Source organism: Acipenser ruthenus, chromosome 3 (genome assembly GCF_902713425.1).
Source record: "Acipenser ruthenus chromosome 3, fAciRut3.2 maternal haplotype, whole genome shotgun sequence".
NCBI lineage: Eukaryota > Metazoa > Chordata > Actinopteri > Acipenseriformes > Acipenseridae > Acipenser > Acipenser ruthenus.
Genome location: NC_081191.1, coordinates 57889890 through 57905949, shown reverse-complemented (window position 1 = coordinate 57905949; position 16060 = coordinate 57889890). Strand labels below are relative to the sequence as shown.

The following is a 16060-nucleotide window of genomic DNA, read 5'->3' as shown; positions in this document are numbered from 1 at the left end:
GGATTAGAGGCAGCAAAATAGGCTAAATTGATGTGTCAAAAAAGGTTGCCATAATGCTCTTTCCTATCAGCTGATTTCTGACTTTTTCTTTGCGCCCAAATAGGACCAATTTGAAATTGTTTTTATTTGTGGAGCCGTTTAGGGCCAGCGCTGCTCTGTTCTGCCATTTCATAAATCTCATTTTAATATCATAGACTTCATTTACAAATTAGCCCCACTTACAATTTGCACATGCATATAATTAAGGCTTGACATGCCTTCAAATGCATGGCTAATGAGCGGCAGAGCGCATTTTGGCGGTGCTAATACAGCCTTAACTTGCCAAAAGTGTCATGATACATACGGGGCAATTTTAAGGCCGGTGTAAACTTGGCGCTATGGTCTTAACACAAACGCTTGACACATGTCCCTCACTGTGAGGGAAGGCGGGCTGTACCCATATTCCACATATGCTGCTGTGACATGAATGTCACAAGATGTAACCTTTTTTGTCTTTGATTGCAAAACATTACTGTGGTCTTTGCACTGGAATTACATAACACTATACAAAAGATGAACCAGCTGATCGAAACAGTTATTGTGGTTTCCGCCCTGGAAATTCCTTCTACAGTGGGGATTAACATGGTTTCCAGGCTCCTAATGGGCCAAATATCTCTGGGCATACTGAGAAGATGGAATGACTTGCACACTAAAAATCTTGACCTATGCTATCCAATGAACTTTTAAAACTTAACCTGTTCTTATACATAAAGCCTGTAACCTGATCAACGGATTTCATTTTCTTAAATGTTGGCAAACTCCAGATAAAAAAACAGAACTAAAATATATGATTTTGCTTTTGTAAAGATTACTTGCATAAACTAGCGTTTGTGTACTGATCCGTAAATTAGTTTGATACATTTTAAATTCTGCTTTCGATAAATTCATAAACACAACAAAAATATATGTGTGAAGAAAGAACTTAACCTATAGACACAAGCTGTCTTTATCTTCCCTATGTGTGGTATAATCGGCACAAATTGGAATAGTAAATTCACTAATGATCATCCAGGTATCATCACTTGTTGTATACCGCTTTTTCAAGACAAATCTCGGTGCTCAACGAAAGGTGCTCTGGGAAGGTCACATATAATTTACCATTTTCTAGCTGAAACCAGCTAAAATATCCTTATGTCTTCAATACAACCATCATAAATCATAATTTAACCTTAAGCAAGTACTGTATTTCAAACACCATTTTGCTTCAATTATGTCAGTTTCAATTTGCACTAGACGCTCTTTTAATAGCATGTCATGTTAGCATAACGATAATCTAATTTTTCTTAAGGCTTTTAAAGAAACTGCAAAACGTTAACAGACATTTTATCTGGAAATACATTTTACATTTTGTTCCAAGTTTTTATTTTAATTGTAAATCACTTATCAAGGATTTGTTGCACATAAACATTTTCTGAAAAAGCACAGACTAACCTGGATGCTACCAAACAACTTCCTAGCAGCCCAGTCTGTTTGTCACCGGCTACCACAACAGAACCGTTGACTATTATTTAATATCTACTGGTATAGTTCAAAAACCTTCTCAAATCAGTTTGAACATTTTAAATATAAGTATACATATAACTATAAAATATCAGTGTAATATAAAAGCAGTAACCTTTTTTTATGGAGAGTGGACTTAAACATTTAAAAACATGATGTTTGTTTGAGAAAGGCCTTGATATCGTTATGATAGTCTAAGTGTTGCCAGGCAGGATTTCAGTTTTGAGAGAAAATGCTTCACCTCTGTGGGAACATTTGGTATATTTTGCTTTTTTTTTTTTAAATACTTAATTTAGTCATTTTTAATATTAAACCAATTTCACATTTTGAAAGTTTTGTTTCATTGAAACCTATCATTTGTATTAGCTTATTAAAGTCGTTAACACATAATCCAACCATTTCTGATGTGCTACAAGATAAATAAAACAGACAACTAACAATGATTATCAAATTGCCAAAGATCCATTTTCTATATAAGAAGACACTGACACAACATGAATATTAAAAACAAAAAGAATATGGTATTTGAAAGTCAGGATACAGGGACAATGTACAATTGCTTTAAACACAAGTGATGTGCATCTAATAGTAACTGAATATCTTTTTAAAGCACTATTAAAATGTTACTGTGCGTTAAAAAATTGAAAAATCGTAAACCACATAAATATGATACAGAAGTAGGTAAATAGGGTTTGATACAGAGTGAGACACCGGGACAGCACTGGGTAAACGCTTTATGATCTGAGCACCCGTCATGTTATCACGTTTGTGAACTGGGGTGCTTAGTCTGTGTGGTCAGCTTGTTGTATATATATATATAAAAAAAAAATCAACACACAGTTTAAGTCTGGTCTCAGTCTGGTACCATGACTTATTCAAACAGTACAGCTTGTACATAAGGTGTCTCCTTAAGACGGGTGCTTTACATACAACCCAGTACTTCATCTTGTATTGTTTTTGGACTTTGTGCTACTCAAGTCCATGCATGGAAACAACAGGGCTTCAACCCAGCAGATATCCTTGTCTAATTTTTTTTATAAATAAATAAAAAAATAGCTCTGTATGATACAAAGTCCAACAGGAGTGATGCTATGCTTAAGGGCCAGCACCACCTGAAAATAGCTGACAGGTTGTGGCATCATATAGTAGTATATATCCAATTTAAAGAAGAAATACTACAAAATAAAAAATTAAAATGTTGATTAGAAAAAAGGAATACCATGCTGGTAAAACACAAATGAAAATACAATGAAAAACTGGTCATCCCCTGAAAAACACAAGGAAGAAGGTACCACCCAACATTTCCCAGACACTCTTTACAAACATGTTGAAATACATAATGTCGTTCCACATCGATCCACTGTACATGACCCTCCTTCCCCTATCAGCTTTCCATTTTTTACTCCATCCTTCAGAAACAGAATCACATACATATAAACCATATTCATGGATGGGGGATTTGAAGTGGTTTGGTTTCCCCAATAACTAAATGGAACCAGCCAAAATATCTTTACATTTTCAATAAAACCATCATAAATCATACTGGCCTAATTTCACCTTACACAGTAGTTTTACAACCAAACTTGTTTCAGTGTCCTTTTTGAAAGCAAGTACTGTATTTCACCTGAAGGTCTGAAAGGTAATTAAAACACAGCATGAGGCTCCACTCTGTATCTTTGCTTTCTGTGGGAGAACCCCAGTTACCTCTTGTCCAGAGGAGGCCAGCTTACAAGGGCTCTTGTTTCCTTCATCAACTGACTTGTACGTTTATTCTGTTGAAATGATGATATAATCCTGGTGTATTTGTAAAATCTGTTGTTTTCAATATCAGTCAGTTTTCATAACTCCAACCACAGTCCACATGCATGACCACTTTTTAAAGAGAAATCACCCATAATAAAAATAGTAGAAATCCAGAAGTGCACCAGTCTGAAAGCATTAAAGATCTTCTGTACTATGAATCAAGGTGCAAAGTGAGACCGGGTGAGATGAATCAATGCACAGGTCAATGCAGTCATTAAATCTCTACAGAAAAAAAAAAAAAAAAATATATATATATATATATATATATATATATATATATATAGATATATATATATATTGCTACTTAATCAGAAATAATCTTAGATTGAAATTCCTCAATGAAAGGTCCCATTGATTGCACGTTTGGAGTTCTTGCTCCATCAGTTTTTAGCAATCCTTGTGCAGTTTGCTGGAACAAAATGCACCTCAAAGGACCCCTTAAGAAAATGCAGCACATAATACAGTATGTGTAAGGAGTTGTCTTGTGTCAGTCTCACGTGGTTAGTATACAACAATTGCAGCACTTTATCTTATAATACGTAGCTCCTAATGGTAGTTGGAGATTTGGTCCATAATGGCAGTATATGCTGTATTTATTTCAGAAGCAGCTTTTTAAAAAATATTGCCTTTTTTACTGTTTTTTTTTTTTTTTTCTTTTTTACTAATAGTTCTGTTTTATATCCACAAAGCTATGTCATCATACTGGTACTAGTTTAGCAGCAGCAAGAGTATGTAATAGTGCGACTGGGGAGGCCCATTGGCTGGGATTCTCTCCAAATGTACCTAATCCCCTCTTTGCACTGTAATGCTAAGGTTTCTTTCCCATAGCCTCCATTATCAACACCAAATTGGAGAAGCATATGAATTACTTTATATTGGGTACCTTATAATAAATATGAATCTATAATTACAAGCACATTTTAAGATCACATAACATGTACATTTTTTCTTTTTTTCTAAGTAGCCTATACAAATAGCAGTTGTAAAACTTGGGGGGGGGGGGGGGGGGGTTATATTTTATGCAGGAATACTCTTTAATGTATATACAAAAAAACACACACACGCGCACAGCTGCTTAAATAAAGTAATAAATAAGCTAAATGTATTACATAGGTAACATTGCAGCTTTATAAAACACTATTCTCTTTGAAGGTAAATATTTTAAGGACACACACTGAAGATTATAAGAATAACACATACAAGAGGCGTGTGCTGGCTTAATTCACTATGACATACTGGCAGTATAGCCTGATAACTTTTAGAATTTGGTAGAATAACTTCTGGTAGGTTCACACGCCTTTTCAACCCCTTAAGTTCCAGTAAAGAGTATACAATTCTAACAAAAAATAAATAAATCAGGCCAGCAGAGAAATGGTTTGAGTTTCTTATTTGATCAGCTTTCATCCGAAAACCAAAAGCATCCTGGAAGGTGTTTCTCTGTGCTATGGGGTTATTAAAGATTCCATTTTTGTTTGAAAAATGAAACCTTAAAAAGCAGCTTGGTAGGGTATGAATCAGCAGCGATCTCCTCTTTGTTTAGATTCACTTTGTATAATTTTCTTCACATACTGGTGACTTTTTAAAATTACTTAAAGCACCCCAGTGGAGCTGAATGAGATCTATTCAATTGATCTGCAGTGGAGGATCTAAATACCCACACTGTTGAACTATTAAAATAGAATCAATCCTGGCCTTTTACTTACTTTAAAAAACAAAACTCCCATTGTTACAGATGCATGTTTTCATAAGATTTCCTTCTTGTAATGATCTGAGTGACGGCGATATTTAGATTCTCCACGCCATGTTAGCTATGATTCCAAGAGCCGTGTTGAGACCATAGGGGTGCATCATACTTCTGAGTTTTAGTAAGTCCCCAGGATGCAATGACTGAAACGGAAAATTAAACAAAGTGAATGAAAACAAGAATAATTAATTAGTTAAGGAAATACAGATATTTCATACCCCGACCAAGCTGCTCATTAACCAGGGTAATTCAAGTGATGGTGATGATTTCTTATTATGGTCTTTTAAGAGTCATTATTTACCAAACACATGCGAGCAATCCAGTTTCACCCAGTTGGCTTGAGGTCCTTTCTCTTGCTTTGAACATTTTAATCAAGCAGGGGTATACAAGTCTACTGTGCTTTATCGTGGTAGAAACATAGTAAAGTGAAGTAAAATGAATGCATGCAAAAGAACAGGGAAGCATGGTGAAGCACTGAAAAGTAAAGGCTTGGATGAATCTTTGTAAAATAATTGTAAAAATACCAGCACAAGTATGCAAATATACCATGGTTTATATCATATGGGATTTTTTCAGTGAGGACCATTTAAAAAATATATTATTACAGTTAAAGTAAAAACAAAAATCTAAATTCTGAAATTATCCAGCCTATCTACTAGCTAAATTAACGGGGCAATCCTAGCCCTGTGCTACCTCTAATCTGAACAGTAGCCTATTAAAATGGCTACTATCTATTGGGTATTATTTAATTCCTCAGTGTTGAAAAACAAAAAGTGACCAGTAGAGTATTACCTCCCCCCCCCCCCCCCCCACCCCCCCCCCCCCCCCCCCCCCCCACATGCATACATCCTAATGGTTTGCAGCTTCAAGCCAGACAGGTTTGGTAACTTGGGAGAAAAAAGAAAAGAGACTGAGAACACCTGTGGAATGTGAATATACCTTCAACATGGCTTTGAATGAATTAACATGAGAGTTATTTGGTCACTTCAATGAACACTGTGTTAATTAACGAACAAAACCTTTCATCTATGAAAAGTCTTGCGTCATATTTCTTTAATCAGTAGCCGGTTCCCTGACTGTTAAACCTCACTGTCCTTGAAAAAAAAATGTCTCTGAGGAATGTGACTGATGTATTCTCGTGTATTTCTTTGCAGACGGAAAGATGATAGAAGTGTGTTTTATTAGCTGAAATAGACACATACACCACCTGTTAAAGATTTTTTACCTCCACTGTGGTTAATATAACTTTCCCATAAACTGCTTGTGAAGAGGTGCCAATTTGATCTTTAACTGTTACTGAATCCACACAATAGATGGGTCTTTCACTTGAATATGTCTTCTTCTCCTACAGAACTCGCTGCTCCTACTCCTATTGCTAGCTTTCTAAATACCCTCAGCTCTACAACCACCTTATTGATGCACTGCAGGAGCATAGGGGTTTTGCACCCAGGGTGACTGGGTGACTTAGTATCAGTGTATAACGCAGGCTAGGCCTTCGGTCTTCAGGTTTTTATACTGTATTTACACGCTGTCCTCGAAGTGTAACTCAATTCAATTCAAAGAGCTTTCAGTCTCTAATCTGTGGAATTTTCCGCTGTCAAACATATGTGACTGACCTAAACCTATTTTGCCTCCAATGCTGCTTTCTCAAGAATGCTCAAGCTCCAGTTCAGCTTTTTGGGCAACCAAGACATAATGGGAATTTTGTTTTTTTTCAAGCTGGTCGAAGAACATAATGATAAAGCTGTTTCTTTACTATAGAGCTAATGAAAAGTAATAACTACCACAGAGTTAGTATTTTGTTTCATTATCAAGAAGCATTCTAGAAAACAAATCCTTGTTTAAAACAAAACACAGGAAAGCTGGAATGCTAATAAATGTACAGCATCTCTATCCTTAATACTTTAGCAATGCTCTTTACAATTTAAAATTAGGAGCATTACTGATTACCAAATCCGATACAAACCCTTTAATGAAGAAGTCAGAACATCTGTTACTGACTCACTTCTCTGGGAAGAACTGTGTCTGATCAGACAAGTGGAGAAGTAGTTCAGTCCCCTGACCTTAACAAGAGAAGTAGCAACCTGCCACCCCCCCCCACACACAAAACACACATATACAGAAACACATATACACACATGCCGGAGCCAGGAGTTTGCATATACTACATTGTTTAAATGGTGATTTTCTAAAATGTCGATCCTAAAAAGGCAAAGTAAAAAAGTAAGATATTGGTAGAGGTATATGCATGTATCCCCTCTGTGGTACAGCAATATTGGTCGTAAAACTGAGTACTGTAGTTGCAAAAGGAACCCCCAAAACACCTGCATTTTTCAGCCTAAGTTTTTTTTTTCCGTGACAAATGCTGAAAAAAAAAAGAAAAACACAAATGAAATTTTATGAAACTATGTTACAACTATTGTTGAAAAAGCTGTGTGCCATGTCTCCCCTGAAGAAAGAGGTGTGTTGTTTTACTGTATTTGCTATTTAGGCTGATGTAGAATCCAGATTTTACTGTTCACTTATAGGTAATATTATTTTTAACTGTTGTGCTTCAAACCCAAAGGAATGGCTGTTTGCTTCTTCATTTCATTTCTGCACAAAATAAGCACCAATGGTGATGCCAGCAGCACCCAAAGCAGCCAGACTGAGGGCAGTCTTCAGAGAAGGCCAGGAGTAGTTGGACATCGAACCCCTCTGACTTCCATATAGCTCCACAAAGGCATCCTGAAAGAGAAAAAAAATAGAAAGGACATGAAGTCAGTTCCATTGCAGTTAATATTCTTCAGTTCCCCAGGGCACAAACGGATAAAAAAAAAATGCCAGCTCTATACAAGTCACCTCAGTCATTAATTATTACATTCTGTGCATACCTTCAGCTTGAAATAACAGGCAAGACTTAACATGTTCAAAAGATTTCGTTTTTTTTCTGAATGAATTCAGCACTTATGGCAGCATGTGAAAAGTTTGTTTGGGAGCACAGGAAACTATTTTATTCAGTTATATGTGAGGATTCTAAACCTGAAATTTTGCCCAAATCCCCTTGTGTCAACTTCAAATTGTCAACTAAGGAAGTTAGTAAAAAAAAACAACTTTAACCCCAAGTTGAAACAGTTCATTACAAAATAATTATTGCAGAATGTTATACTTTCATTATTATAGCAATGGTTTCTTATGGTCAAATGTAATGGGTTGGGTAGAGTTCATATTGTAGATTTACACTAACTCCCACTTGGCTGCAGTATTACCCAACACTAGTGATACACAGGTCATACCATGCTCTGCCAACATTGCCTAACATTTCACTTGAAATGAGTAGAGAAAGTTATTAAACTACATCTACGACGCTGGGCCCGCCTCTATATTTGTTCATACAATGCTGACTCTATGTGGTGTCTGTTTTACCTCTATTATATTAGGAAATTCAGCCTCCAAGCCAAGGGCAACCACTGTGAGCTTCTATATGCTGGTGTTGTGATGCAGACTACTATCCACTGATAGAGTTGAAAACACTTCATTTTATTTCCTCTATGACCAGATATGACCTTGAAATCCCAGGCTACATATGTTTAAGGCATTTGCAATTAGTCCATTATGCAACCCTGACTTAAAAACATGTTCTATAAATCCATTCTTTAATAGAGTGTTATAAGACTGGACATCTGTGAACCCAATAATCTGCCTTATTATCTTTTTAATTAAATGTTTAAGTGAAAATGCAACTGGAAATGCCACACAAATAGTAAGAAACAACACACAGTGTCATTTTCAGGGCTCTAAATTTTCAACATTTTGGGTGTGTTTTCATTTTGCAACTAAATTGCAAAAAGCTTTGAAAAAAGAGGTACAACACACTGATCAACAGTAAACAGTAAAACATCTAGATCTTTAACTTGTTAACACTTTAGGGTCCAAGCTATTTTTGCCTGTTTTATTACTGTTAGATTTGTGGAGTTATTAATGGCCAGAAAAAAAAACTTAAAAGCAAAAGACTATTGGATGGAAAAGAATACTCTGCAATGGTTGTGGATGGCCAAATCATCAAGGGCTATTTGATATAAAGCTTGTGATGTTTTCAGGCAGGAAATCTATAGTACAAGTGTTGAGTTCATTCATTGGTTAATCTACAATCCCATTAACCTATAGGTATATAAACCTATTTCGCAAACTCAGTCTTCTTGTGCGTTCAAATTACCACCTCCTCCTCAACAACCACCACCTCACTCCCAGCCTCGTCCAGGGGGGAGTACACAATGAACACGTCGCATAGATTTATTATTTTATTGTTTGTTTTTTAGCAGGCGGCACCGGGATGCTCCGAAGGATGAGGCTGTGCTCCAGCTATTTTGTCTCTACTTATTTATCTTCACCCAATGTTGAGTCACTGTTTTTTGAAACATATAAGACTGTATTCTAATAAAGGTGGTTATTTAATGCAAGATTGTCCTGAATGAATAATTGCTATTCACCAACCAACATACATTTTCTTTTTGACATTTTCCATTTATAAAAGTAATTAATCCTTGACACGATTCTTATTGTCACAAATTGCGCAACTTACTACAATATTTGTTAAAGGGTATGGGCACTTGAACTTCCTGTCAGGCGGTGCTAGTTGATACAGCTTACTCCAAACCTGCTAAGAATGTTTGTGTTATTGTGAGTATTGATGTCTCTGTCTTCTGAAACCATTGGGCCCAATTTGAGGCAAATACAAAGGAACAAACCTATTGTAACTCCTTAAAGACAGGTGGTACCACGGACCTAAGTTTCAGTTGTAGCCTGTTATGCTGTGATTAGTTATGATCCCACCATGTCTGATTCAAACTTTGAAAAATATTTGATTCTTTCCGTAATAATCAACATACAGTATGCATTGCTGAAATCTAGCTTTCTGGTGTTCTGCTGAAATCCCTCACAGAGATGAATGATGTCATAATACTTCTGAGCCTAGGCTACAACACCCACTAATACCTTGTTTGTATTGTAAGGTACCTCCATGTTTTATTGCTGGCGGTTTTGTTTTTTCCACAAGAACAGAAACAAAATAGCCAATTCTATGATCACCCTGTATTAAAATATATAATAGTTTTACATTGTACCTTTAAATGCAGTATTTTCTGCCAAGAGTTAGAGAAACACCCTTTCTGTTGTACACTCCTTTTTATAGCAGTAGAGGGAGCACTTGTATGCACCCACACCTTACTTTCCAGCACAACTGAACACATTTGTAACAATTGTAAGACTATGGGAAGCAGGGGTTATCCTCATTCTATTTTTTCACCTGACACCTGATTTAGATAAAAAAGCTGGCTGACATTTTGCAGAACTATTTGACAGACTCGCTAAAAAGTTAGTCTACCTGACGTATGGCCATTCAGAAAAAACTTGAGTGTTAGTGCTCACTTAAGTGTGCTTTCTGAATAGGACCAACCATTACCTAGGTACACTCAACAATACAAACAATATTTTTCATTTTCTAAGTACTGTACATGTATGACCCTCTCACCTATGCAGGAAGCAGCCAACAAAACCAATCACTGCTTAACAGTGTGGCTGCATGCCCTTTTATAATCACCCCTATCAGATATCTTGGGAAATAGGAGTAAGAATGTGTTTCTGTGACAAATATGGCCTAGAATAAGACATGTATTGTACACAAATTTTACTTCAACACAAAGGACATACATATTCCCTGATAGAAAACCTATTTTTAATATAATGGAAAGTGATTTGAAGAGCTGACACTTTTTATTAGACTGTAGAAAACCAAGGAATCACATTAGCAGAAAATGGCCTCACAATGGCACCATTTTACCAATGGCTCCCACCATTCTTGTTGTCCTTGTGCTAGCACATTAATTCCAATGCTACAGGCGTTCCATTAATCTTGTTCAACATGCAGTAATGTTATACAATACAAAATGCATTGGCGCCTCGGATCGCAGGCGTTCATTTGATAAGAGTTGTTTGGATAATGGTGTGTCCAGTATAGCAACATTTGTTCAGATAATCCAGGATTTGGGGTAATCAGATTCTGGATAACGGAGTGGCAGCTGTACAGGAAAATGTCAGACCTAGGTCGTGAACAGCAACGCATTACAGACAAATATCACTTCATTAATGTATGAATGTATTCATTAGCTTTATGACCTTTAAGCACTATATCTGACCCTGAACAAATGGCATAAAACAGGATAACCGTTTCCACTATACAACTCTCACTACACTAAAGGTACAATATTGTATGTGTACATATCACACATACAGCTGCGCTTGTTTAGAGATATCTATTTACAGTACTAACATTACCTGCCGATTTCCTGCAACACCTCTGACTATCTTGGATATTCAACAGGGATTTACACATGACACCTGGCCACCATCAGATATGTAGGGCTTAGCAGTTCATTGCAGAAAAAAAAAAGATATATTACAAGTTTTCGCAGATGTCTAACTGGTTAATATATGATTACACTGGAAATGACAGGGGTTGTTAAAGTGCTGATAAGCAAGCATCTAATTCATGTTTGCCCTTCCACCTTTGCAAACATCCTGATTAGAGCAGTTTCCGGAGCATGTTTGAACAGACTGTTTCTATATACAGAAGCTGTGGTGATCACCCTAATAAGTATACCTGTTTTAGAATGGCAGGAAACAAAGGCATTGCCTATATACAGTATTAGCAAAACTGGATCGGTATTTCACTCTATCTATTTTTGAGTACCCAGAGTCAGAATATATAGCGGATACACCATGAATGTATATACAGTCATTTAGTTATTCCATAAATGTGGGTTCTCTTGGTTGTCTATGCCCATCCTCATGAGTGAAATGAGCACAGAATGTGCATGGATATTCTATTATATAACATATACAATGTAGGGAAAAAAATCAAGTGATGAAGGTCAAGTTTAGGGTTATGAATGGGTGGGTCTCAATATTTCCACTTCCAATAATGTTTTCATTGATTAATGATATGTTCCACACTTATTTACATCAAGAGAATTGTTCAAACCCTTAGTTACTGTATATGAATGTTGATGTATTGCACATATGCTCATTTCTAATAAGAAATTGTGTTTACTGCCAAATTGATATTTAATATGTATTTTTTAATATTTAATATGTACTTTTTTTGTTGACGGACCCTTTTTCAAATGCAATTTTAATCACGGAACCCCAACTGAGAAAAACTGATTGACAAAAGTATATAAATGCATGTTATATAAACACATACTATTAGTGATGCTTTAAGAAAAATATTATACAGTACTTGCAGTCATGAGATGTGTGTGCTTGTTTCCTACTGCAGTCTGTCTATCCTTGGTGTGATGGTTGACAAGCAAACTCGTAAATCATTCTCCACTTCCAGTCAGGACCTGAACTTTGTCTTCATCGCTGCCATAGCAGAGAATGATGCCTCACATATATATGTTGTTGGGAAAGGTAGCAACACTTTCATAGCTTCTGTTATTAAAACTGGGTACTCCGTAGCAACAGTTGGCCAAAACTGACAAGGTGCCTGTTCCTGAAACGTAATTTTCAGTGTGCGGTCACAGGACAGTTCGAGCAGCTCCTCTTCTGCTTTTCCACTCAAGCGACACGATGACGTAGCAAAAGTTGAGAACGGATCCTGAACCCAATCATATTCCTCCATGTCTAAATTTTTAAAGTAAACACTGAAGTACTCTGCCAAAGTTGAAAGGTAAGCAACGATAGTGTCTCTCACACAGTCAATGTCATGCTGTTAGGATCCAGAAAATCTGTCAGGAGCGGAAACATATCTCAGTACATTTTTCCAAATCTCTGGGAATGGGATTGTGCACAGAAAGAAAACTCAGCAGCTCATTGTGAAGCTCAAAAACTCTTTCAAAGACTCTGCTGCGAGATAACCAACGCACTTCTTTATGAAACAAAAATTTGTCATGTTCTGCACCCATTTCTGAACACAGCTTTGCAAACAGGTGTGAATTCAACGGTCTGGACTTAGCAAAATTCACAGCAACACACTTCTCCCAATTCAGCCTTCATGAAATCTTCCAGTAATTTGAAGATTTCCTCACCGGTTGTCCATTCTGAACTCCTGACAAAAAATAAAATCTTCCAAAAATTCCCCCAGCCAAACATAACGAACATAAGATAAAAATTGCGCTGCATTACCCACATCAGTTGTCTCATCAAGCTGAATTGCAAACTGCTCACATGCATGTAGCCTTTCAGTTAGTTAGCATTTTATATCATTTGAAAGCCCTTCAATTCTCCTAACTGTGTCGTTAGAAAGTGGTATGTCCTTCAGTTTCTTCGCTGCATCTTCGTTTACCATCACTTTGCACATTCCTACAGCAGCTGGAAGAATCAGTTCTTCTCCAATAGTATAGGATTTTTTACTTTTTGGAATCCGAAGAGCTGTTAAGAAGGATGCTTTCAGAGCCTTTTCCTGAACCAACGTTATGTTTGTCATTTGAGTTTTCTGTTTATTGTATTCTTTCTTTCATTAAAAAAGTCTCTGGATTTATCTTAATACTCCGGGTGCCTTGTTGTGAGGTGTCGTTTCAACTTTGCAGGTTTCATTGCTTCGTTAGATAGGATTTGTAAGCATACAACGCATTGTGGTCGGCCATCCCTAAATTCCATAAAACCAAAATCAATATAACCTTCATCAAACTTTCTGTTCATTTGCTTCTTGCTGCTGGACTCGGCACTGTCTGTGGCTTCAGCACAACTAGCAGAACTTCTAGGAGGATGTTTTAAATACGTATCCATTTTCAATGTAGTTTGCTCACACTGTAACAATATCTTCCACTTCCACCCGCCAAAGACGTATCAGAAAAACTAACGTCACGTCTGATTTGCTATCACAAAGCAGTTCTTTTTTTATTTATTATTTTTTTTAAGGTTTTTTTACGTTATCGCGGTGATATGGAGTCATATTGTCAACCTAAATGTGATTATTATGTGGTTGTTCATGCGCCATGGAATACTATGTTGTGTAAATATAAAGCATAATTTTGTTCATTTTACCCAGACATATTGACTCTTTGAAAAAAAAAAAAAGTTTTTAAGAAAGAGTTCGTAATATTTTCCGGACCCCTGAGCATTGTCTGTGGACTCCAGTTTGAGAACCGCTGTTGTATGTAATAGCTGGGTGACTATAACTGTGACTGGCAAAGGCTTCTCTCCTTTTAAGGCAATCAGAGAAGTGCCCCTCATTTCTTTTATGTTTAGGACCTGAGTAACAGAATGATGACAACCACAAGTCAATGGGATTGTCACCACGTGATGTCTTTAGAGCCTGTATTACTTTCAGTTCCCCCTCCCACTGCTCCATGATATAAATAGGGTAGATGTGGGTTATGAGTAACAGTCTACTTCCGGGTGCTGGAACCCAGTAGAGCAGCACACATACACATTATGTTATAAATTATTTCACCCAAATGTATACTGTGCGCATGCTGCAGACAGCTAATCTGAACTGATAGCTGGAGGACTTTTGGAAATATGTCCTTCGTCTCTGGCACAGATGATTTACCTGTTCAGGATGAATAAAACATCACCCTGCACGAAAGTGTAATTATGTTTTTTGATCTACACAGCTAATCTCAAACTTTGCCTGAACCAACCAGAGCAATACAGAAACAGGCAGTTTGTTACAAAAGGCAATTTAGGCACACATGCCAAAAGAGAAAACTGTTTTTTTAAAATTTATATATATATATATATATATATATATATATATATATATATATATATATATATATATATATATATAGTTTGTTAGAAATGACAGCTAGAGCTTCTCATGAAGATTATGTTTTATCACACACAAAACTCCTTTCTATTTGTATTAATTACCATTGCCTATCATATGGATTTGCAAGAAACTTTTTATGGTTGAAACTTAATGACATATGAGTCATTTATTAAAAAAAACCAACATATTAGCCTCCATTACATCCGTTAACACAATGGGGTAGATGTTAGGATACGTGCCAAGGGATTTGCAGGTGCAAAAATGCAGCGTATGTAAAGAATGGTGTTCACCTGGCGCTCTGCACCCGCTATCAAATTTGCACTTTGCCATCATTAATCCATTACACTTATACTGAAATGCACTCAAATGAAGAAAAGAGCATGGAATTGGCCGGGGTCTGGATCCTAAGCGGGTGCAAACAATGTGATGTAAGGATTTGCCTTGCACTTAGGCAATTGCTGACCCTCCAAAAACTGTACACCTCTTCTTACAAGGTGCAAAACATTGTAGAAGCGAGTAATTAAGAGCGTATAAAAGCACACGCCTGCAGAGACCTGTCATTGGCTTCAGGGTGGCTGCTGTGGTACACTTCCTGATGCGGCGACACTTGGCTCTTGTTGAGGAGAAGCAGGAACAAAGAAACCCCCACATATTCAATCCCATGGTCACATTCTTTGGGATGCTGAAGAAAACCTTTCTTTTCTTTGCCGTGCTCCAAGAAGACTTTGCTGCCCTTACTCTGACATATTTTTTTTTGGTTTGTATTTTCGTGCTCCAGAAATGTCATACAGCGCCTACTGCTCTCTAATGCTGTCACCTCTGGGCTGCAAGTGTGGCCACAAAATAAACTGATGCGCTCATTGAAACCCTCATTATAATTATAATTATTTGAGCGTGTTGAGTAATTTGCAATGCTCTTAAGCTTACATAGGGCTCAGTGCAAAATAATTGCCAAGCCGCAATGCAATTTGAATTTTGCATCTGCAATTATTTGCACTGCGCCTATACTTACATCTACACCTATATGATCAACATCTTGGGCATCTTTTTTAAAAAGCATTGAAAAATTAAATGCGGGCGACATATATTTTTTCGTTAAAACACATTTTTGGGAAATATTGACACATTTCTACAGGAATAAAATGTTTTTTTTTTTTTGGTTTTTTTTTTAAGAATAGGGTAAATTACACACTTTAACATGTGAACATTTGCTTACTGTA

General features: G+C 36.6%; 1 protein-coding gene across 1 annotated transcript in view; it reads right to left on the bottom strand.

Annotated features, from left to right (window-relative positions):
* Nucleotides 1-3969: 3969 nt before the first annotated feature.
* The window catches only part of LOC117394930 (apoptosis regulator Bcl-2-like), a 131969-nt gene continuing 119878 nt past the window's right edge, over nucleotides 3970-16060 (bottom strand). Inside the window, 1 exon segment of the mRNA XM_033993691.3 lies at nucleotides 3970-7813. Within this exon segment, the coding sequence (XP_033849582.2) occupies nucleotides 7676-7813 (138 nt within the window). The 3' untranslated portion in view covers nucleotides 3970-7675.